This window comes from Lycium barbarum, chromosome 9 (genome assembly GCF_019175385.1).
Source record: "Lycium barbarum isolate Lr01 chromosome 9, ASM1917538v2, whole genome shotgun sequence".
Lineage (NCBI taxonomy): Eukaryota > Viridiplantae > Streptophyta > Magnoliopsida > Solanales > Solanaceae > Lycium > Lycium barbarum.
In genome coordinates this window covers 12449466-12472276 of record NC_083345.1, presented here as the reverse complement: position 1 = coordinate 12472276, position 22811 = coordinate 12449466, and the positions used below count along the sequence as shown (strand labels likewise).

The following is a 22811-nucleotide window of genomic DNA, read 5'->3' as shown; positions in this document are numbered from 1 at the left end:
GAAGAAATCTATGAAAAATTAGACCTTAATGGAGCCATTATTCCTTATCCAATAAAGAAGATGGTGATGAGATTAATTAGCAAAACTACAAGCTTTATTTGGCTCCACTCTTTAAACAAGTCACCACAATGAGTTTGTTTAGTCAAAAGAGAATGAACCAACCAATTAATCATTTCATTCATGAATTTCATACTCTTAATCAACTCCTAAGTTGTTGATTCAATTATGTAGCGGCGGTCCTGCCATGAGCTGTAGGAACGGAGATTTAGAATAAATGAATTCAGAATGAGTCTCATCTAATTGTATGCATATATTTTGGTTTTTGTTTCTTTTGCATATATAAACATATTCCAAGTCGAAAGCAATATGTTCAGTTGAATTCACATAGCCCACCTTAGATCTGCCACCTCTATGTAGGAATGTAAGCTGGATTGGATCTTATTAATGTTTCGAAACTCTAATATTATTAGGTTTTTATTTTCTTAATATGACCTCAAAAGTTTTAATTGCATTTTTTTTTGGTTTCTTTTTATTTGGGAAGAAAAGATACCATCACATGAATCTGTTGCTTTGCTTATTCTGCTAATGATCATGCCAGAATTACAAGTTTATAACATAAAAAAATGTGGTCTTTTGATCTAATAGTGGCGACAAATAAGCCAGTGTCCCATAAAACCCCAGCATCAAGCCGCACAATGCAATTTTGTACTTGGTTTGGCCTAAGTACATATATTAAATTGCCAAAATCTAAAGGAAACAAACTAATGAAAACCTATACTTAGAAAAAAAGAAAAAAGAAAAACAGGCTAAACAATTAGTTTAAAGATGAGTAAATGACGCAACTTGTGTCCCCAAAAGAGAACATTCTTTAGTTAAAATGTTCTTTTAAGTCGAGAATCTCAAGCTCATCATCAAGAAATGTCCCTATAACAAGAAAAATAGATCACTTAACTCTTAGATGACTTGCTTTCTTGTTTTATATTTTGGTTTTGTGGCTCATCTTTACGAAAGGCTTATTGTTGAAGCAAATATTAATGGAGATGTCCACATTAATCAACTATTTAACACACTGGCATGTTCAAAAGGTCTAAAGCTGTCCTCTAAAGCTTCTTAGCTATCATGTGAATATCACTGTTGTCGTCATCATCATGGTATTGATGTTTTTTGGACCCCTAATTTTTCATTTGTACATACTATAATCTTTGACACTTGTGTTAAGAGTATAATTGAAGCACTGTTTATTGCAGGAGTTGGATAGTTAGAGTATGGTAAATGAGATGGGGAACACAAATTCATCAGGTGATCAAGGTAAAACAGGATAACTCTATAGTTCAAAATTGTTATTTTTCCTTTTGAATTTCAAGAATCCTTTTTTTTTTATGTGTTTCATGATTGATTAAAGTTCAAGATTGTTAGTGTTCCTTTAGAATTTTCAAGAATCTGTTTGTTTGATGTTTTTCATCATTGATGCTGCAGAAGCAGAGAATGTTGCAGTTGACACTCAACAAAAAGGACAAGTTTCTGTCAATGCAAATGGTGTTAAAGAAGAAAACAGCATAATTCCTGAAGGTGAAAATAAAGGATGTCATGAGAAAGCTGTAGCTTTGCCTAGTTATGACACTTCAACAGATAAAGAACCTCAGCTTGAGAACTCTGCAGATGACAAAACAGGTTAATATCACTAATGCTTCTCAGTTATATATGGAATTAGCTTCTCTTTTGTTGTATTTGCTTTATGGAAGTTGGATTTTACGGGTTCATTTCACGTATGGTCACATTTAAGTAACTGGACTATGTGTGATCGCTAGAAAGTACAGATGATCAGAAGGTCAAATTTTCCAGCACTGGTTATCAGGGGCGGATTTAAAGATCGGCCGGGGTGTTCACCTGAACACCCTTGACAAAACATTCCCCTATATATATAGGGTAAATTTTCTGAGTTTATGTAGATATATATGTTTTGAACACCCTCAACAACATGGAAAAGGTTAGCTTAGCGGTTTTCAAACACCCTAGATGAAAATCCTGAATCCGCCACTGCTGGTTATGACACTTCACTTGCCACATCAGCACTCCGCAAATTTCACATCAGAAAATTAAAATGAGCTTCATCATGCAAAAGTTTTGTCCTTTCAGTAATTTGTATGTCCTAAGTAGTTCACACATAGTTTAGTCACGTACTTCAGTAAAAGCAGTTTCGTGACTTTAATGTTATAGTGAGTAAGTTCAGCAACAATATGTAAAAATAACCTAGGCTTTTACCTGATCAAGAAAACATTGTTCACATTTCTTAAGCAGATGAAAGTAAAAGAGAGACACAGACTTTTCAATGTTCAGAAGTTCAAACAGGTCCTAATGCTTCAGTGAGTGAAATCACTAATATTGAAACACATACTTTACCAAGAAAGGATGAACTTCATGACCAACCATTTTACCAGAAAGGTCAGCACCTTCCCCTCTCCTCAAATCTTTTCACCTTAGTATCTAATTACACCCTTAGCTACATTTAAATTTCTTGTGCATTCTAACAAACAAAAGTTGAATTTTTAGGATTGCAACTATAATGAAAAAGTTTAACACTATTATAGATAAGAATGGTCACTGGTCACTACCCAGTGTAATCCCACAATAGTGGGGTCTGGGGAGGGTAAGATGTACGCAGCCTTACCCCTACCTGGGTAGGGAGGCTGTTTCCGATTGACCCTCGGCAACCCTCCTCCTTTATCCGGGCTTGGGACCGGCAATGTGAGCGAGCTCACACAGGCGGAGTTCACTATTATAGATAAGAATAATGAAAAATATTACCCTTTTGAATTTTTTTCTAAATGGTAAAACTCACAACAGGTGAGGCAGAAGAAAGTTTACCACATGATGATGTCTTAAAGACTGATTTAGCTGACTCCTCGACTGTTTCCACCGAGACAGTAGAAGAACACTTCTTTTCATCATCATGCAAGGAGCAAGAATCTCCAGAGAAGGGAAGATCAGGCCAGAATGAGGTTAAAACTCAGTTGATCACTGAAATTGCAATTGCAGATAGGGCTGTTGTTTCTGATGCCGATGATCAAAATGAAACCACTCAAAGAGACGAACCCTTGGCGGAAGAATTGACTGCTTCAGCAGAAATACTAAATGAGGAAAAACATGAGATTATGGGTGCTGAAAGTCAGGTTGAAAATGGTTACTCAATCAGGGGTGATTTGGATGAAACTACTGAAGTGGAGTCCAGTCAAAGTGATGCTACAGATTCACTGTTGGCAGATACCCCACAGATTACACCATCGAATTCGTTTGCAGCAGTTGTTGATCTAGAAAACAAATGTGTTTCTCTAGAGACTGAATTGACATCAAATGAATCAGAAAACGCGGTAAAGAAATGTGATCTGAAGGAAACCGAGTCATTTATGCAGGCAGTGCATGAAATGCAGAATGACAATGCAGCTCCTTCAATTGAATCTCACCCCAAAGAGACTACAAAGGCAAAAATGAGGGACAACATAAATGTTCAACCTGATACTCTTCATTATGATCACGCACCACCAGTAGAACAATATACGAGTTCTGAAGAAAATGTTGAAATGGTGCCTGAAATTGTACTACACCCTACCAAATTCATTGGAACAGCTACTAATCTTGAAGAAGAGAGCTCAAAAGAAAATGGCATTCTTGAAAAAGAAAAGGAAGGAGTTGAGAAGTCTAGCAGAGAGGAAGTAATGGCGGACTACATATTGCAGTTGGGGTCATCAGAACCGGAAAATGGTGTCAATATAGCATATGCAGATGAAAGAATGAAGGGGTTTGAATCTGTTGAAGATCAGAAAGAACGCAATAAGGACTTGACAGAGAGCGCTATCTGTGAATTTGTTGTCACTGAGGATTCTGGTGTATTTGAACTCAATATGTCCGAAAAAGAAATAGAGAAAATTGATGAGACAGAAAATGCACAGGATGTTCAGCCAAGTCTTGACACATTAGCATTTTCCAATGAAAAATGTGCTTTTGATCAAATGGTGCCTATTAAAGCACCAGAGAGTATTGGAAGGTTAAGTCTGGAATCAATCCCAGAGAAATCAAGCAACGGAATTGAGCTTCGAAAGTCTCCAAGCTTTGATTTTCGTGTTACCAGAAAATCTTCAGAATCAGATCAAACTCCACTACTCTGTCCTGAGAAGACTCCTACAAGAAGCTTATCGGTTGGATCCAATGCAAAGTTCTCAAACTCAATTATGAGAACTGAATACAACCGAAGCTCACTAGACTACGAAGCAGTAGCAGTTGAAGAGAAGACTATTCGAATGGAAAGAAGTGATTCTGATATTTCCAATGTTCCTCTTTTAGGCTTGTCAAATAAAGGAGAAAACGGTGATCTAAAGGTTACATCTGAAACACAAATAAATCATGTTGCTGATATGAAAAGAGAGGAATTGCAGGCTTCACAAGAAAAGGAAACTTCTCTAACTTCACCAGAAGGGAGCGGAAAACGCAAGCCTAGACCGTCTTTCTTCACCACTTGCATCTGCTGCACAGCAGGCACTCACTATTGAACAGACTCAACAGATATTTGGCTTTTTGTTTTGATTCTTTTTTTCAATTGATTGGTTTTTTCACCATATTAAAGATATTTTCATGTGGCATTTTTCATCACAATGGAGTGTAAGAGCATGTATAGTCTGTAAGATACTGAAAAAAGTGTGTGAGAGTGAGCTACCCGGAATTTCTGAGTGATGACTATAAGTTATACTTCCAGTTTTGGTTTTTTACTTTATGTTGTTCATTCTTAGTCCCTCGATATGAAAACTTATTACATTGATTTAGGAAGTTATCCGAAGAGTTTGATTGTAATTGTAGTTCCTGGTTTCAAGTATCGATTTTCACTGAGGCCTTGTGCGCATGCATCTCACATCAATGGCGTCTATTATCTTTTTTCCTGCTACATGACGAGGAATTTATGAGTCTTAAATCACAATTCATATTGGAGATCAAAGACTTATGTCTATGTCAAAGTGCATCATAATATGAATCAGTCAACTGCATGAATGATGGGTTCAATGTACCATATACTACACAAAATATCTCAATTTTACCTTCAATTGTGTTGTAAGGCTACTCATATCATTCATATTAAGGGGTGTCAAATTATAAATATGTCACGACCGACGGACCGAGGATCGAACACGCAACGTAAGGGAACTTTTGCAACCCCTTAACCATTGCGCTAACCTTTCAGCTTGTTTAAGAGGTATCAATAATTGTATACATATCTATAAAATTAAAATTCATCTATCTATGCAATGTAATTTTCGGGCAATGGGGTGTGGCTTGACACCTCTCGAGCAAGGGTAGCTCCGCCCTGCATGTAGGAGCTCCACTAGGATCAAGGGTAAATAGAGGACAATTTTCTAACAACAAGAGTATGTATGAATGGCTAGTGAAGATAAATTTAAAATATTTCGCATGGTAAAAGTGGTTATGTTGGCCTTTAATTTTTCCTTTATGAAATAAACTGTGGAACATAGATTTAGAAAATAATTGAATATAATTAGTAAACAAATGTTAGAACAAATTTAATTCCATTTTCTTAGAAAAGGATTAGACGAACTTTTCTTTTAAAAGTACATTCTAAGGATTAATATTCTTTCTTGCTTGTCACGTCGATTAACAACAATAAACAAATGATAAAAGAACAATAACGTGAACATTTTTTCAAAGAACAAATTAATATGAATTTGACTAACTTTTTTAATAACCAAGACTTCTAATTAAGTTCTATTAAACATTCATCATCATTTTCACAAATTCATTAAAGTTGACTTGTCCATCACCATCCAAGTCTGCTTCTCTAATCATTTGCTCAACCTCTTCATCTGTTAATTTCTCACCTAAATTGATCATCACGTGCCTCAGCTGCAAAAGGATTTAAAAAGTATAATAACTTTAAAATATCTTTTACAATTTTCTGATTTAAGCTATAACATAATTTAATTAAATTTTAATTGACAACATCAGGAGAGTCAGAGTCAACCGCATTGCTAGTTCCGTATGAACTCTGGGTTTAAACAAATACTCTAATAGACTATGGTTTGTACTTTGTAATTAACAAACAACTGTTAAAATAAGATTATAATATGATAATGACAGACCAATTAACGTGTGAACTCCTTTGTAACAACTGTAAAAATAAGACTATAATATGATAAACCCTGTGAATTGTGATATCCGATGAGAATGAATCTATTAAATAAAGTTTTTTCTTATATTTTGAAAGAAAGAAAAACCTCTCTTTTTATTGGTCTTCGTGGGATTGTATATATATACTGTTGAATTGTATGACCGTTTCATCTAAAAGTAACGGTCAGAAAGTGCATGCTTTTATTACATACTAGTCTGATTCATTTTCATTGGTCGAGCATGTGATTTTTTTATTTTATTTTTAAATAATGCCCTGCGGCAAGACTTTGAATCTAAGACAACTATATGCTTTGGATTTCAAGTAAAATTACTAGTTCATTTAAAAGTTTAAATTATTAAAGAATGAACAATTTAAATATATTTAATTATGTTCAACAAATATGAGTACCTGCCGTACCCCATCGACTTACTAACAAGATGAATTTTTATACGAGTAATTGATTGTTAAAATTTTACTGTGTGCCTCACATAACTGACATTAGTTGTGTGAGGCTCTTTTTTGTGCGAGAAAGAAGTGACCTACATCTTACACTTTTGGTCCACAAATTTTGAGTTTACTTTTTTGTCTCACAAAAAAGAGCTTCACGCAACTAGTGTCAGTTGTGTAAGACACATTTTAAAATTTTCCAATTGATTGAAGTCAAACATAGTTCTCCAAAGTAAAAGAAAGTCAATTTTTTAAAGAATAACAACAAATGTCAATTTTCTACTATATTAGAAGCACCGGATGGTGCACTTTTTCGCCGTCCGTTTGTGGGCCCAAAAAAATTGTGGGCCTACATATTAAACACAAACCAACCAATATTAAAAAAAAAAAAAAAAAAAAAGTGGAACCCACCATCTCCAAATTCACGGAGAAAAAAAAAAGTGGATCCCATATTAACAAAATCAAGCAATATAAAAAAAGTGAATCCCATATTAAAAAAACAAACAATGTCAATAAAAAAAACGTCCAGACTTTGTATTCGTAGCAAACACTAATATAATAAAGTTTTAGATACGGAGCACAAACTATAATGTTATATTAATCATGTTTTGAACATTAAAAAAAAAAAGTAAAAAAAGGTGGAACCCGCCATCTCCAAACTCACGGGGAAAAAAAGTGGGTCTCATATTAACAAAATCAAGCAATATAAAAAAAAAGTGAATCCCATATTAAAAAAACAAACAATGTCAAAAAAAAATACGTGCAGACTTTGTATTCGTAGCAAACACTAATATAATAAAGTTTTAAATACGGAGCACAAACTACAATGTTAATTGTGGGCCTACATATTAAACACAAACCAACCAATATTAAAAAAAAAAAAAAGTAAAAAAAGTGGAACCCACCATCTCCAAACTCAAGGGGAAAAAAATGTGGACCCCATATTAACCAAATCAAGCAATATAAAAAAAAATGAATCACATATTAAAAAAAACCCGTGTAGACTTTGCATTCGTAGCAAACACTAATATAATAAACTTTTATATACGGAGCACAAACTACAATGTTATATTAATCGTGTTTTGAACATTAAAAAAAAAGCGGAACCCACTATCTCCAAACTCACGGGGAAAAAAAAAGTGGACCCCATATTAACAAAATCAAGCAATATAAAAAAAAAGTGAATCCCATATTAAAAAAACAAACAATGTAAAAAAAAACGTGCAGACTTTGTATTCGTAGCAAACACTAATATTATAAAGTGCAAACTAATAATGTCCAAAAGGATGGGCCCCAAACTAAACAACACCAAGCAATATAAAAAATGGATCCCATATTAACAAAATCAAGCAATATCAAAAAAAAAAAAAAAAAAGTGAACCCCATATTAAAAAATAATAATGTAAAAAAAAAAGAGCAGACTTTGTATTCGTAGTAAACACTAATTTCCAAAGTATCTCATTAAGTCAATAATGATGGATTCATTGCCACGTGCGTATCAATCCATTAGTGGGAGCAAATGAAATTATTTTTCTTCAAAAAGTTAAGTAGTCAAACCATACAGTTTTCTTTCTTTTTTTATATTAGCCTGAGATCTAATCTAAAAATTAAAAAATAGTATTTCGTCGTTTAAATAGAAAATCAATTTCTACTTTGTTTCGTTTTAAACATGTAAAATTAATTTAATAATTTGAATTAGAATTATCCAAATCAAAATTTGATAAAAAATAACAAGTATTTTACACCTTTAAATTAATCGAATTAAAATTGAAAGTATCAACTGATGCTTAAATATTGTTATTGTTTTATCTCAAAGAGAGGAAAATAGTTTCCTTTTAAATAAGTTTTCTCTTTTAAAAAATATTAATAAATTTGCCGATTTTGTATTTGTAGCAAACATTAATATAATAAAATTTTAGATACAAAGCACAAACTATAATGTTATATTAACCATGTTTTGATCATAATATATAGTGTATATATATATAATCACTATTCAAAGACAACTACATACACATAGATGCATTATAATCTAAAGTGTTAGGCCCGTGCGCACGGGCCTAGGTCATCTAGTATTCAAACAAACACTAATATAAATCGACAAAACTTACTTCAGTAGCTGAAATGTAACCATTTTGATCTTTGTCAAACACCTTAAAAGCTTCTTTAAGTTCCTCTTCTTCATCAGTTTCCTGATTAAGTATCCAAAAAAAAAAAACTTTCATTAAAATCTAGGTTTTACCAGAAAAAGTAGTAAGCATTTGGACTACATCGGTGAAATAGAAATAGGAAGTCCTTGAAGTTGAAAAATATATTTGGAAACTGGAGTTATTTTTGGACATAAATTACAGTGCTTGGAAAAAATGTTGTAAAATTTTATGAGTGCAATCAGTACGTGGCAAGTGTTTCAAATAATGAAGTTAATAGCCTATTTGGTCAAGTTTGTGGATAGCTAGACGGGCTTTTTTTTTTTTTTTTTTTTTGGTTTACAAAAAAAGTGTGTATTTTAGAGAGTTGAGGTGTTTGACCAAAAGTGTTTTTCAAGTAGCTAAACATAAATTCTTGCTCTCCAAAAGTACTTTTTCAAAAAATACTTATGACAAAAAACACGTTTAAATATAAGCAGATTTTGAAACCTTGGTCAAATTGGTTATAAGTACTTACAAATACTCTTGGCCAAATTATTGTTTGCAGATACTTGGATGACTAATTACCTTCATTTTGTTGGCCATAAGGTTCAAGAATTCAGTGAATTCAATGGTTCCATTGCCATCAGCATCAACTTCATTTACCATATCTTGCAACTCTTCTTCTGTTGGATTTTGATCCAATGACCTTATCACTGTCCCTAATTCTTCCACAGTAATGCAACCTGTAAATAGAATTCAATAAAATAAACACACACACACGCACAAGTACTTGTGTACCAACAAAAATGAACACTTGGGTATGGAATTCCCACTGAAAAAAAGTGCCACGGGGCATCTGGAAAAACGTCTAACACAAAATTGTGGCAAATGCAGAATCTTGAGCTAGTAGGTTCAGAATGAATATGATCTTATATTATATGCATTTTTTTTTTTTAATATATGCATGTAAGGTTCAAACTGAAAATAACGATTTATTGAACTCAAATAATCCGTCCTAAATCTCTCTATGAAATTAGAAAGAGGATAGTAAAAAGATTCAAGAAAAGGGAGGAGATTATACTTACCATCACCATCTTTGTCAAATAAACTGAATGCTTCTTGAAATTCAACAATTTGATCTTCTTTCAATATATTTGCCATGATTTTCAATCTCTTGAAATTAGTATGGTACTTCGAAAGGACAAACAAATTTAAGCAGGAAAAAACAGCTTGAAAACAGAGAGAATAGAGAGAAATAAGTATTGTTGAGTATAGCTCAATTCTTGCTGGGGCTCTATATATGTAGATTGTAGAATTCTAATGTGGGTTATTAGTAAATGCATATTCATTTTCGTTGAAGTTTACAAAATACTTTAATTTACAAAGAAAGTGGAAAAAGAATATTAAACTGAAAAATTGTGGCATATCAATTGGATGTGACCACAGAAAAATGTACATTAGTGAATGATTAAGAACGTATTAAGAAAAATCATGGCAACCGATCTACTTTCAAACTACAGTACTATATTGTTTTTAAATAATATACTCCAATTTAGGAGTGTCCAAAATGAATATTAGGACTGGATTAGGTAGTGTTGTAGTCATGACCTTGACCTTGACCAACCCTTTCAAAGAATTCTAGTACCAATTAATAGGATATTTTCCTTCGAACACAACAAACCCAATGTAATCTCACAAGTGAAATTTGGGGAGGATAATGTACACAAACCTTACCTCTAGAGAAGTTGTTTCTGATAGAACTTTAGCTCAAAAAGAAGGTATCTGACATAAGATTGTAGGAAAATAGACAACAAAATAGCAACTAACAAAACAAACGTAGCAACAGATATCAATACACATCGAAAAATAAGTCACTATATAAACCAAATTTTTAAAGAACTGCAATTCAAATTGATTTAGGTTATATATAATGATGTGTAAAGATTTTTTTATACTAGTAATGAATTTTAATATGAAGCAGTAGGTTAACATCATTTTTATCAGATTATCTATTAATTTTCATTAGAAGATTTACCTATGATTACCAAATAAGTAATCCGATTGTAAACTCAATTTAAATATATAAGATAAATAAGTACAATGAATAAGGACATCCGGATGCATGATTAAGCGAATCAAGGATGTAGAATGTCCAAATTAAGTGTAATCTTATTAAGGAACGTGACTTGTTGTAGCCTGAAATGATCTGTTGCCAACAGTCTTTCTTCGAAATTATCTGAACAAGTCGACCTTCCATCCCCTTTGTTTTAGCAAGTTGCCGGAAACCGGCATATATGTGTATATTTGTTTTTTATAAAAAATTCATAAGTAAACATAGGTCGAACGGAAAGTAAGGAATTCACTTTATAAATTAGCTTAAAATTTCCGTCCTAATTAATCTACCTCTACCTAGCTATAAGTTGAGCTGTTTTTTTTTTTTGGGTACATATTACGGGACAAATAATGGTGCAACAAGCCCTAAAGTAATCTCAAATTGAATTAGAGAGTTGATAATTATGAGGGTACATTAAACATTCCGACCTTGTTTCTCCGCCTAAGGGCAAGAAGTTGAAGGCTAGAAAATTACTCCCTTCGTCTCAATTTAAATGTCTTATTTTTCTTTTCGGTCTGTCTCAAAAACAGTGTTTCTTTTTATATTTAGTAAATTGATAATTCAAACATCCTACATAATAAATTTAAAATCAAAAGATTCAAATGACATTTTAGTACATTACACATATCTTTAATTCAAGACCACGAGATTCAAAAATTTTCTTTTATTTCTTAAACTTTATGTTCAATCAAATTAAAACACTTAGTAAGTGTTTGGCCATAAGAATTATTCACTTTATTCCGGATTTTTTTTCACTTTTCAACGTTTGGCCATAAGAATTCCAAATACAACTTGAAGTTGTATTATAGGAATATTAAAAACTCAAAAAACTTGTTTTTCAAAATTTTTCACTTTTTTACAACTATATTTCACAATTTCAAAAACTATGACCAAACACAGCTCTAACTCCAACTCCAAAATTCTAAAAAAAGTGATTTTTTTTTTTGTTTGTATGGACAAACGGGCCTTAAAATGAGACGGAAGGATTAACTTCTTTTTAGAGCATTGGGGATTATGCTAAAACACTGTCAACTTTAGAAACCCTATGCTATTTGATTAATGGAAGTTGTATCAATAATGAAATCAAACAACATAAATGTGCTTGGCTGTCAAAACGCGCTTTTGCAGTCTCATTGGATCTGCGGCCGAAGTGCATCACCATTGCACCTTTTGATCTTATCCCATAATCATAGTGTTTACAAAAACATAATTTATATTTGTAACTCGTACTAAAATTGTTTTTACACAGCCATACTTTATCTAAAATAGGGCTCATAGCATAAGAAGACAATTTTACACCTCAAATTGATTTTATGATTTAATTCTTAAAGTAAATGTATAACTTTGTCTTGCCCCAAGATTAATTGAATGGGATTTTTACACGGTATATCTGTCCACAAAAATGATAGCCAGCAAATATATATTTCTTGTATATTAGTGTATGATATACGTATTTTATACATATTAGTGTAATTTTTTTTTGTGTGTATATTTAGCTAGTGAACGTAATTATTTTTAGTTTACCAGCCAAATATATAACTTGTACCAATTGAATAGGAAAATGACCTTCAAGGTTCCAAGCAATCGCTTCAGAGCGCAAATAGTCTCGATTAATAGCAAATTTCCCTCATTTCTTTATTTAATTAAAGTAAAATCAAAGATAAATCATTGTTAAAAATCTTCCACTACTCCAATATTTTTAGAGAGGAAAAGTTTCAAGAAGATAATTTGTACGACTCAAACTCATCCATGATGAGTAGTTGAAAATATCTAAAGCATTTCTTGCAAGTTTTAATGGTTGGAAGGTTGATTTCTCATGACCCTAATTATTATTATTATTATTATTATTATTATTATTATTATTATTATTATTATTATTTTGGAGAAATTGAGGAAGATGGCGTTTAATATTCTTAGAAATTAAATTGTGAAAATAAGAGGTCATTATCTCAGAATTTACCCAAATTGAAAATAAAAGAATGGCATATGTTTGTGATGAAAAAAAAAAATACAAGAATGGCATAATCATGAGCTGTTGTGATAAGGAGTTACTGGATGTAGATTGAATATTATTAAGTTTTCACCAAAATGGAAGGGTTATGACAATTGTCGAAATTGAGTCTAAATATAAAAGACTCAGTTGGTGCTATTATAGCTTGCTGAAGTGAAGAAAAAATCCGCATCAAAACATCGTTAATCTTTTCCCATTCGCCCTTACCTTCACCCTAGGTTTGCTAGCTTCCTTTATGATCTCAATGTAAATGTTTAAGAGCCTGATTGGATTCGCTTATAAGTTGCTTATAAGCTGTTTTTAGCTTTTTTTGAGTGTTTGATTGACCAGCTTAAAGTCATTTTGTGCTTAAAATAAGCTCAAAAAAATAATTGGGCCCATTTGATTTAGCTTATCTAAAGTAGCTTATACGCTGAAAACAGCTTATAAGCAAAAAAAAAAAAAAAGATAAACCACCCCAACTTATTTTTTTAGCTTATAAACTGCAAACAACTTATAGGCATAAGCCCATCCAAACAGGCTCTAAGAACTAAAAGTCCTATGCAATCCAAGGACGCCTATAATATGATGACATTATGATTCACATACTCATGACATAAATTATCAAGATGATGTGCAATATTTTGAAATTTTGATACGAAAATTGATATTTTTTTTTTATGAAAGTTTGCAATCTTTTATGATTTTCGTGCGATATTTTTAAATTTTCGCATAAAAATTGCAAACTTTCGTGTGAAAATGGATTTATTTTATTTTATTTTATGAAGGTTTCAATTTTTTATGATTTTTCGCGTGATATTTTGAAATTTTGGCACGAAACTTTATGATTTTTGCGCAAAGATTGAATTTTTTTTTAAAATTAAAATTTGCAATATTTTATATTTTCGTGCGAAGATTTCAAAACACTACGCATATTTTATGATTTTTCACGTGAAAATTGCAAAATATTCATGAACTTTCACGTGAAAATTGTTTATTTCTTTTTTTAATGAAATTTTGCAAATTTATGATTTTGGCTCGATATTTTGTAATATGCGGGCGAAAATTTCAAAATATCACGCGAGTTTTATGATTTTCGCATGAAAATTGCACCGTGTTCATAAAATTTTGCGTGAAAATTGCAAATTTTTATGAAATTTTGCAATTTTTGCACTATATTTGATTGCACGAAGTTTTATATTTTGTATTTTTCCACGAAAATCCCATATCATGCGATTTTTATGATTAAAAATGCAAAATATTCATAAAAATTTGCGCGAAATTTATGAACCCACAGATTCCTAAGACTCACTTTTACCTACTAAAAAAGTTGACTTGGTGCTATGGATGTTCAAAATAGCCTCATCTTCACAATCTAAACCCTTTATGAGGTTTTCATGCAACATCATGATTTCGCAACATTTTAATGAGATCTCATGCGCGTGTGGGAAGAGCTCAAATGATTTCTTCATCATTTGAAAAGATATTGGAATGCATAAAGACTAAGTGTGGGAAAACGTTTTTTTTTTTTTTTGGGTAACTAACTAACAGTATATTACCAAGTGAAACTATACAGCTCAACTCAAAAACAGGCAGTTGGAAACTTTATTACTCCCCCCTAAGCCCGTCAACCGGTCCGAACCGGAATCGGACTGGCAACCGGTTATAAACTGGCCGGTTTCCGGTCTAAAAATCGGAACCTGACACCGGTTCCGATTTATCGGTTTGAAACCCCAAACGGAAACCGGTCCGGTTCAAAACGTTCAAAACCTCTTTTTGTTTTTTGTTTTTTGTTTTTTGTATAGTATATGTATATTATAGTATTTATTAGTATATTGTAGGTATATTTACATATGTTATATAAATTTATAAGTAAAGTTTATATATTTACTAACTAATAGGCTAACAGCAAGTCAGCAATACAACATATACGTGTGTGTGTATATATATATAAAGTTATATGCTTAAGTTATACTACATATACCTAAAATATAGTAAGAATATACTTATATATATCAATATACTTAGGTTATATAACTTAAGTTAGGTTATATATATATATATATATATATATAATTTATATATATGTGTGTGTGTGTAAGTTATATGTATAATATATATTATAAGTATATTCTTAGTATATTTTAGTTATTTTTCAAGTATATAAATTTCTAGTTTTTAATTTAAGTAGATGTACCATGTATATTTTAGGTATATTCCTAACTTAATATAAGTAAAAATATGAACACAAGTAAATAGAAGAAAGCTCAATGAGCCATATATTTTATTCATTCTTGGATAACATTTATTTGCAAGTTGTAGCTTTTTTAACTTGCAAATAATACATGAGTTGCAAAAAAATAGTAGAATAATAAAATCACAAATTCTCAATCATTTGATTAATTTCCACCATATCATATTCGTCCATGGAGATATCTTCAAAGTCTTCCATTTGGTCTGGTCCACTTGCTATCAAATCTTCAATCTCTTCCTCTTCGCCTTCCTCTGCTTCTAAGTTCTGGTTGCGCCGCTCCGATCTAATCCAATTGCGAGTGCATACTAGTACTTGCAAGCTAAAGCCGGATAATGAGTGTCTATGGTCTCCAATTTGTTGTCTTCCCTGGCTAAATGCACTCTCGGAAGCCACAGTTGATACTTGAACCGTAAGGATATCTCGAGCCATTCTTGAGAGTATCGGATGACTTGCCTTGTATTTCTTCCACCATGCTAAAACGTCCAGCTCATCTAGTTCCTTGAAATCCACATTTGGCTGCATCAAATAAAAGTGATATTCATCAAAGTTTGCATTACAAGAAGGAGTTGGATGTGAATGTAAAACTTTTAAACCCGACAAGCCTTTTTTGCTACTTTGAGAAGTAGTAGGGCGTGGAGCAACGGGTATAGCATGTTCTTCCAAACTAGAATAATGACTAAAAACTTTTCTAAACTCATCATCAATAGCGATTTCGGCTTCAGCTAAAGATGATTGAACTCCGTCTTCAATTTCTAAAAATGTATAAATTTGATCAACCAATGCCTTTGTATTATTAGAAGCATTATGTAAAGAAATACAAAGTGTTTTTCTATAAATGTTAAACAATCTCATAATAGTAGACATTAAATCCGCTAAAATTTTTCCATCGTGACGACCTTTTCCTTCATCATATAAAAAAGCTATAATTCTTTTTTGCATAACCCAGCTGTCATCAACCCAATGACATGTAATAGCAAAAAAATCTAACTTGCTAAGACTAAGACCCAAATCAGCAGTAAGAGAAACATTACAATTTAAAGAATTAAATACATGGCACAAATAACATCTATATTTTTTATACAAATCTATAACATCCGCTCTACAAGTACTTCTAGGAATACCCTCAAATAACGGATTATAACAACGTTGAATGTAAGTAACAAACCCCAAATCCGAAGGAAAGGAAAATGGTAAACAATCATAAGCTACCATTTTAGTTATTTCTACATGCTCTTTTTTCTTATCATACTTAAATTTTTTACCGATTCGTGGGTCTAGTGTCATTTGAATACCCTCCACATTTGAACCTGTTTGCTTTCCCCAAACATCCATATGTTTCTTTCTCATATGACCATTTAGTGTACCCGTTTCACCATTCTTACTAGTTTCTGGCTTAAAAGTAAATATTTGTCCACATAAGGTACATTTAGTTGTTTGGCTTTCCCTACCCTTAGTCATATATTTCCAAATTTTAGCAGTTGAGTTAGGAGTTCTAGGCTGTTTGTCTTGTGTATGTGATTGCGCAGGATATATATCTCCTATGGGATTTTCGGGGGGTTATGTTTCATCATCATCATCATCATCAATTTCATTAAAAGTATCGGTATAATGTTATTGCATTGCCTCATGACCTAAAAGTGAATTATTTCCACCAATATCAATACCTAAATTAGGTGTTTCTTCCACAAATATTTTCTCATTAACCCCACGCCTAACAATACCACTACTACCGGCACCACGTCTAAATCTCTTCGCCATTATTAAATAGAATTAATTTAAATCACACTCAAATAAATCACAAGAAAATGAATTGCAACAAATTAAATTGCGTAAATTAAATTGCAAAAAATAAAGATAGAGTTGGAACGCAGGTACTAAATTGCCGGACTAATTTCCAACAAAGTGAAGGCGGCTATAATTGCAAATCCACCAAAGCTACTTCGGATTGTTGCAAAATCACCAACTCCACCAACAATATTATAATTGAAAAATTAATAATTGAAACTATAATAAGACTTTATAATATTTATTTGAGAGAAATTTAAAGTGGCTAATTGTTGCAAAGTAACTATAATTGAAAGATTGAGATTTGAGAGAAAAAAAAGAGTGAATTGGTGTGGATTAAAATGGAAATGGAGAGGGGTTTATATAGGGGTGGGGGATGGGTTAAAGTGTTAAAAAAAGTTTGGGAGGTTTTTTTTTTTTGGGGGGGGGGGAAGAGTTGGGGACCGTTTGGCAACGACCATTTTTGCAAATAGACCGTTGCCCAACGGTCCAATTTGGGCCCAAAGCCGCAACGGCTACAAAGTAATTTTTTTTTTTTAAATTCCACTGCTTAACGGGTTCCAGTTTCAAAAAAATTGAAACCGGACCAGTACAAAATATCCGGTTAACCGATTCCGATCTTACCGGTCTGGTTACCGGTTTGAACCGGTTAAACCGGACCAGTTGACGCGCTTACTCCCACCATCCCAATTTATATGATATAGTTTGACTAGGCACAGAGCTTAAGAAAGACTTTTGAAACTTGTGGTCTACAACGAACCATATATATTTGTGTGTTTGTAAACCATTTCATTAAGGGTAAAAGAGGGAGTTTCAAGTTAGATTATTTCTAAATAGAGAAATATATCATTCATTTTGATACATACTAAATAGGAAAGTGCATCTCATAAATTGGGACAAGAGAGAGTATATATTCTTATATGAACTAAACGATGTACTGGAAGTATTATCTTTAAATTCACCTAAGGATTCAATGCTACTAAAATTTTAAATTTATTGGTCTATGATTGGCAGGTATACTTAAATTCAACCAGAAAAATATGTTTGCGTATCAGCTGTTAAGATTTCAAGGTTATTATGTCTTGCAGCTTTGGTTCTAAGGTGGAGGATGTAAGCCATTCAGTTTTCTAATGCAATTCAGCCTTGCTGCAACTAAAGGCAGATCCAGGGTTTAAATTTTATAGGTTCAATCATAAGATTCTTAGCATTAAATTCACTATATTTTTAAAGTTATGGGTTCATATCTATTATTTATTGCAATTTTAGTAATTGTTTACACATAAATTTAGGCTTCGCGTCGAAAGTTTGAATTTTAATTGAACCCCTACCTTGTAGGCTAGATACGCCTCCTGCAACATAATACATGGTCGTAACCTTAGCAAGGACTCTGCAAAAAGTAAGTTCCTAAGAAACCAGGAAAATACTTATTACATGTTCTACAAAATATTTATTACATGTTCGACATGTATTATTACCTGATGAATAATTTGTTGATCATTTGTAGCATGTTGAGAAAGTCTGTGTTAGTATTTTAATCATGTTTTTCCATCATAATAGAAGTCTTAATTTGTTCAATCTTAATCGACCACCAATGGAAGGCATCAAGAAATCACAGAAGAAGACCATCTGATAATGGTCTACAATCATTCAAAACATATAAATAGAAAATACAATAGGATGTAATTCTTCCCAGTAGGCATGCAGTCCATGTTGATCAATCAAAACCAACTTAGGAATTAGTAGCAGTGTTGTCAAATTCTGTACTTTACATAATTCTGCTGACAGTAGTCAAAGCAATTGTCAAATTCAACATATCCACTTTCATTTTAGTTGAACATAGAGCAATTAAGGGAAAAGTAAAGAAAAGGAAAAGAAGGCAAAAGAAAAAACTGAAAAACAATACCATGTTCTTGTGACAAGCACTTGACTCACAGCTGCTGGAGATTCCCCTACTCAACCTGTACTAGAAATAGGAGTTCGCAACATTAGAAGCAAGTAAATACTCAAATTAAAACAACATATGGGAGTTTGGTTTAAACTTACTTCCTTAATGATTAGTTCAAGACAATCGTTTCCTTGAGTATATTCGACCTCTTCCTTAATTTTCATTGCCGGAGCCTTGAGAGATTCACTCTCGCAGTTAATCAACTGAATCTGTTTCAATGTTTGAATATCTGCAAGGCCAACGGGGTTCTCCTCAAGGCATCCACCTACAACAAGTGTTTCAAGCAGGGGAAAGGATTCTTCTGAGGCATCCAACCTTGAGATACCTGCCCACCCCAGTTTCAAGAATTTAAGTTTATGAAACGTGTTATCTCCAAGGCACAGTTCTTCCTGCTCAAGATCCTTTAAACTGAGATAGGCAAGACTTGGTAGTTCCGCAATCATGGAAACCGCTCTTCTTGTTACATGACCCCCACGAAGTTTCAACTTCTTGAGATTTGAAGGCAAATGAATCGCAGAGACCATAACATTATCACTGAAGAAGTCCAGGTCAAGCGACTGAAGTTTGGTTAAACCTTCTCTTCAACAGTATCATCAATACCAATCGGAAGGTCCTGAACATTAGGGAACCTATCATCAATATACATCGAAAGGTCTTGAATATAAGGGCACCTCCGTGATAACACATCCACCAAATGATGTGACAGTTGAATTTTACTTAAGAACTTCAAAGTTTCCAACTTAGGAGATTCTTCCAAGATCCAGTGTATATTGTTTTTCAAATAGTGGGAATCAAGTTTGCAACTACTGAACTCAACATGCCTTAAATTTTCCATCTTCCAAAAAGTAGCTGGTAACACTACAAGTGTATCAATCACTCTTAAAGTTTCTAGATGGCACGAATGTGATTCAGGCTGGAAATCAAATTGATATGCTCTAACTGAGAGGTACTTCAGCTGAATTAGTGGACGCAACGCAGCTGATGACAAACGACCCCGCACGCTTTGGCTAAAACACAAATCCAAGACCTTAAGAAGTCTCAATTTGGTAATCTGAGGCAAGGGACTAATCCAATCTGGAAAAAAACCTCTTCCACTGGTTATCAGTGACCTCAAATGTTCGCGAAAAGGCTTCTGTGTTTTGGAGCCCAGCAATGGAAACTGGCTCCCAATCAATTCGTAGGATAGCCGGTGTTCATTCTAACCGGAAGGTCGAAAATGGCTATAATGGTCCTTCACTGCCAACATAAACTTTTCCTCTTTACTCCTCTCCAAGCAAAAGTGAAGCACTATATCATGAACCTGGCAGTATTTGACTTTACCATTATATCCTCTACTTGAAACCATTACCAGATTACTGCTAATGCCTCTACTTGAAACCATTACCAGATTACTACTAATGAGATCCATCAAGTAACCTTCTGCTTCCTCTTCCACTCTCCCAGTTTCAATGTTTTGCACAAATCCTTCCGCGACCCATAAATTTATCAATTTAGACACTCGAATTATTGTGTCCTCTGGAAATATCCCCATGTAAAAAAGGTAAGGTCTTATATGATCAGATAAATTATCACAACTTAATTGCACAGTCGCCAAACTAGATTCTTGAGACTCACTAATATAGGAAAATAGAGCATTTTCAATCTCATGCCAGAAAGAGACTTCCATTTTCTTCTTCTTGATTATTCCAGCTACCAAGACAACCACTAGAGGCAATCCTTTGCATCTTTTCGCAACAGCTAGACTCACACCATAGAGCTCATGCGGGCAACCTTCCTTTTGAAACACTTTCTTCTGCAACAATTCCCAACTCTCTTCCGGTGTGAGGAATGGAAGGAAATAAGGATCAGTGCGGTGCTTGACATGCTCACCCACTTTCTCAAGCCGCGTTGTTACAAATATTCTACTTCTATTTTCAGTAACAGGAAAAGATAATCTTAAGTCATCCCACACCATCACTTCCCACATATCATCCAAGACGATGAGATCTCTCTTGCCCATTAAGCTTTTCTTCAACTTGTCTGCAAGTTCGGAAGCCTTATCTCCCTTGTCCTTGATACCGGTACATTGACTGAAGATATCCTGTAGTAAATCTCTCCGCTTATATGTTTGGGAAATCATGCACCATGCTCGAACATCAAAATGAGAAACAATGCTGTCACAATTATACAACTTTCTAGCGCAACTTGTTTTACCTTGCCCCCCCCCCCCCCCCCCCCCCCCATTCCAATAATTGGGATGACATCCAGCTGATTTTTTCCTCGAATCAGATGTCGCATTATCCTTTCAATGTGAATCTCAAAACCCACTATCTCCTCATCATTCATAGCATTATTATGTTGAGTTGGCAGATGTTTAGGTGGTAATACCTCCGTTCCACTTCTGCCTTTAGATCTTCAAGTTTCTCTGCTATGTTTATCGTGCCAAGATTAATCTTTCCACTGTAATCTTTGAGTGTAGATCTCACAACAAGAGTTTCAACATATATTATGTCACCCACAAGCACTCCAACCTTTTCTAAGACTTCATTCGATCTCATAACAGTAATAACACGATTTGGCACATCACCGAGAAAAATCAACAAGAACTCTATTGCCACATCAATGTTTCGAGCAACGACATTAGTAAGGTGTTCTTGAGATTTTGATTTCTGAGATACACTAGCAAATGGTGGAGATTACGTGGAAAACCTTTCGGAAGTTTCTGGGCTTTGAGGTTTCTTGATCGACTAAACTTTGAAGCCTTTAGTTCACCAGTAAAAATGTTATTCATTTCCAGCTCTACTAGCACAATCAGGCACAATAGATTAGAAGGTCTCAACTCAAGACCAGTTGTATCATCTCCATCCTCATCATTCCAAAGAGCAAGACAAAACTGCCCCACACTGTAAGCCATGAACTGAATTCGGATCTTTAGACTTTCCAGCTTTTCATGGTCAATGTAACCATTTATCTCTGTGGCATATAAGTATCTCAAAAAACTCATTTTCTTTTGAATGATTTTTACTTGCTTTAAAAATCGATCTGTCTTCTGAAGGATTTTGATTTCTTTCGTCAAAGAAGGGCTAGAGCTAATCAGGTACTTTGGTGTATCACTTAGATTCTTTTCGAGGTAGTCCATATGTTCTGATACACAAGAATTGTTCAGTGCGAAGTTGTACGTTGCACTGGTATTACCTTCAAAGAAATCCAGCAACTGTGATTCTAGCCTTTCCACATTAAGGTTTGTTTTGCATTCATCTGTGATACCATCAAAAACCAAGGGAAGCTGTCACACCCCACTCTTGGGGGGGTGTGGCCAGCACTCGGCACCCGAAGGGCCGAGCGAACCAACTGTGATATCTAAACTCTGTAACGTGTAGGCCAACAAGGCCGCTGAATAACAATTTTAAGAAGTATATCATGAAAACTTGCAAGCAGAAAAGGCCCAACATCACATATATGCATAACTAGGGCCGACAAGGCCACAACCAAGAAAGACAACTAGTCAGAAGACCGGCAAGGCCAAACACACTACCTGTACACTGACTGATAGTCTGTAAACCTCTAAGAGCACTAATATGCATCAACTGGTCGGGACAGTGGCCCCGACTTACCCTTAGCCACACTATTTAATGACTCTGACCAGCAACTCCAGAGAATGGAGTGCGAACCTCCCTGCTGAACTTTGGTATCCTACTGAGAAAGGTACAACAATCCGTCTACCGCACTTGTGGGCATGATCACAGCGCACAAAATGCGTCAGTATGAAAGATGTACCGAGTATGTAAGGCAGTAAGCATCAACATAACATAAGCATAAGAGATACAGATAACTTGGGAAAAGATGTAGAGACAACCTGAAACTCTGAACGAGGCCACTGAGGGCGACCATAATCATGACATAAATGTAAATGCATGCCCATAAAATCATTCCTCAGTGTGGAGGCATATATCATATCATGTAACAATAATAAATCCCTCTGTGGGGTGAGCTCATCATC

The 22811-nt window shown here is 33.8% G+C and overlaps 2 protein-coding genes and 1 pseudogene across 2 annotated transcripts; 1 reads left to right on the top strand and 2 right to left on the bottom strand.

Moving 5' to 3' along the window:
* The first annotated feature begins 1265 nt into the window (after positions 1 to 1265).
* LOC132611655 (uncharacterized) lies at positions 1266 to 4837 on the top strand. Its single transcript, XM_060326051.1, has 4 exons — positions 1266 to 1308; positions 1477 to 1671; positions 2299 to 2442; positions 2845 to 4837. Exons 1-4 carry the CDS (start codon positions 1266 to 1268, stop codon positions 4542 to 4544), a joined length of 2082 nt encoding a protein of 693 aa, XP_060182034.1. The 3' UTR covers positions 4545 to 4837.
* Positions 4838 to 5681: 844 nt separating this feature from the next.
* On the bottom strand, positions 5682 to 10217 carry LOC132610084 (calmodulin-3-like). Its single transcript, XM_060324342.1, has 4 exons — positions 9831 to 10217; positions 9331 to 9488; positions 8728 to 8808; positions 5682 to 5904 (listed from the first exon to the last, which is right to left on the bottom strand). The coding sequence occupies exons 1-4, from the start codon at positions 9904 to 9906 to the stop codon at positions 5770 to 5772; spliced, it is 450 nt and encodes a 149-aa protein (XP_060180325.1). The 5' UTR covers positions 9907 to 10217; the 3' UTR covers positions 5682 to 5769.
* Positions 10218 to 15104: 4887 nt separating this feature from the next.
* LOC132611653 (putative late blight resistance protein homolog R1A-3) lies at positions 15105 to 22100 on the bottom strand (annotated as a pseudogene).
* Positions 22101 to 22811: the final 711 nt, after the last annotated feature.

What these genes read in the sequence shown, in the direction of transcription:
- LOC132611655 (XM_060326051.1), top strand. Translation starts at nt 1,266, where the DNA reads ATGGTAAATGAGATGGGGAACACAAATTCATCAGGTGATCAAG. An exon ending in AAATTCATCAGGTGATCAAG is followed by an intron (nt 1,309 to 1,476) that starts GTAAAACAGGAT and finishes TTGATGCTGCAG; the next exon opens with AAGCAGAGAATGTTGCAGTT. An exon ending in CCAACCATTTTACCAGAAAG is followed by an intron (nt 2,443 to 2,844) that starts GTCAGCACCTTC and finishes AACTCACAACAG; the next exon opens with GTGAGGCAGAAGAAAGTTTA.
- LOC132610084 (XM_060324342.1), bottom strand. Translation starts at nt 9,906, where the DNA reads ATGGCAAATATATTGAAAGAAGATCAAATTGTTGAATTTCAAGAAGCA. An exon ending in ATTTGACAAAGATGGTGATG is followed by an intron (nt 9,489 to 9,830) that starts GTAAGTATAATC and finishes TTCTATTTACAG; the next exon opens with GTTGCATTACTGTGGAAGAA. An exon ending in GTTACATTTCAGCTACTGAA is followed by an intron (nt 5,905 to 8,727) that starts GTAAGTTTTGTC and finishes ATCCTTTTGCAG; the next exon opens with CTGAGGCACGTGATGATCAA.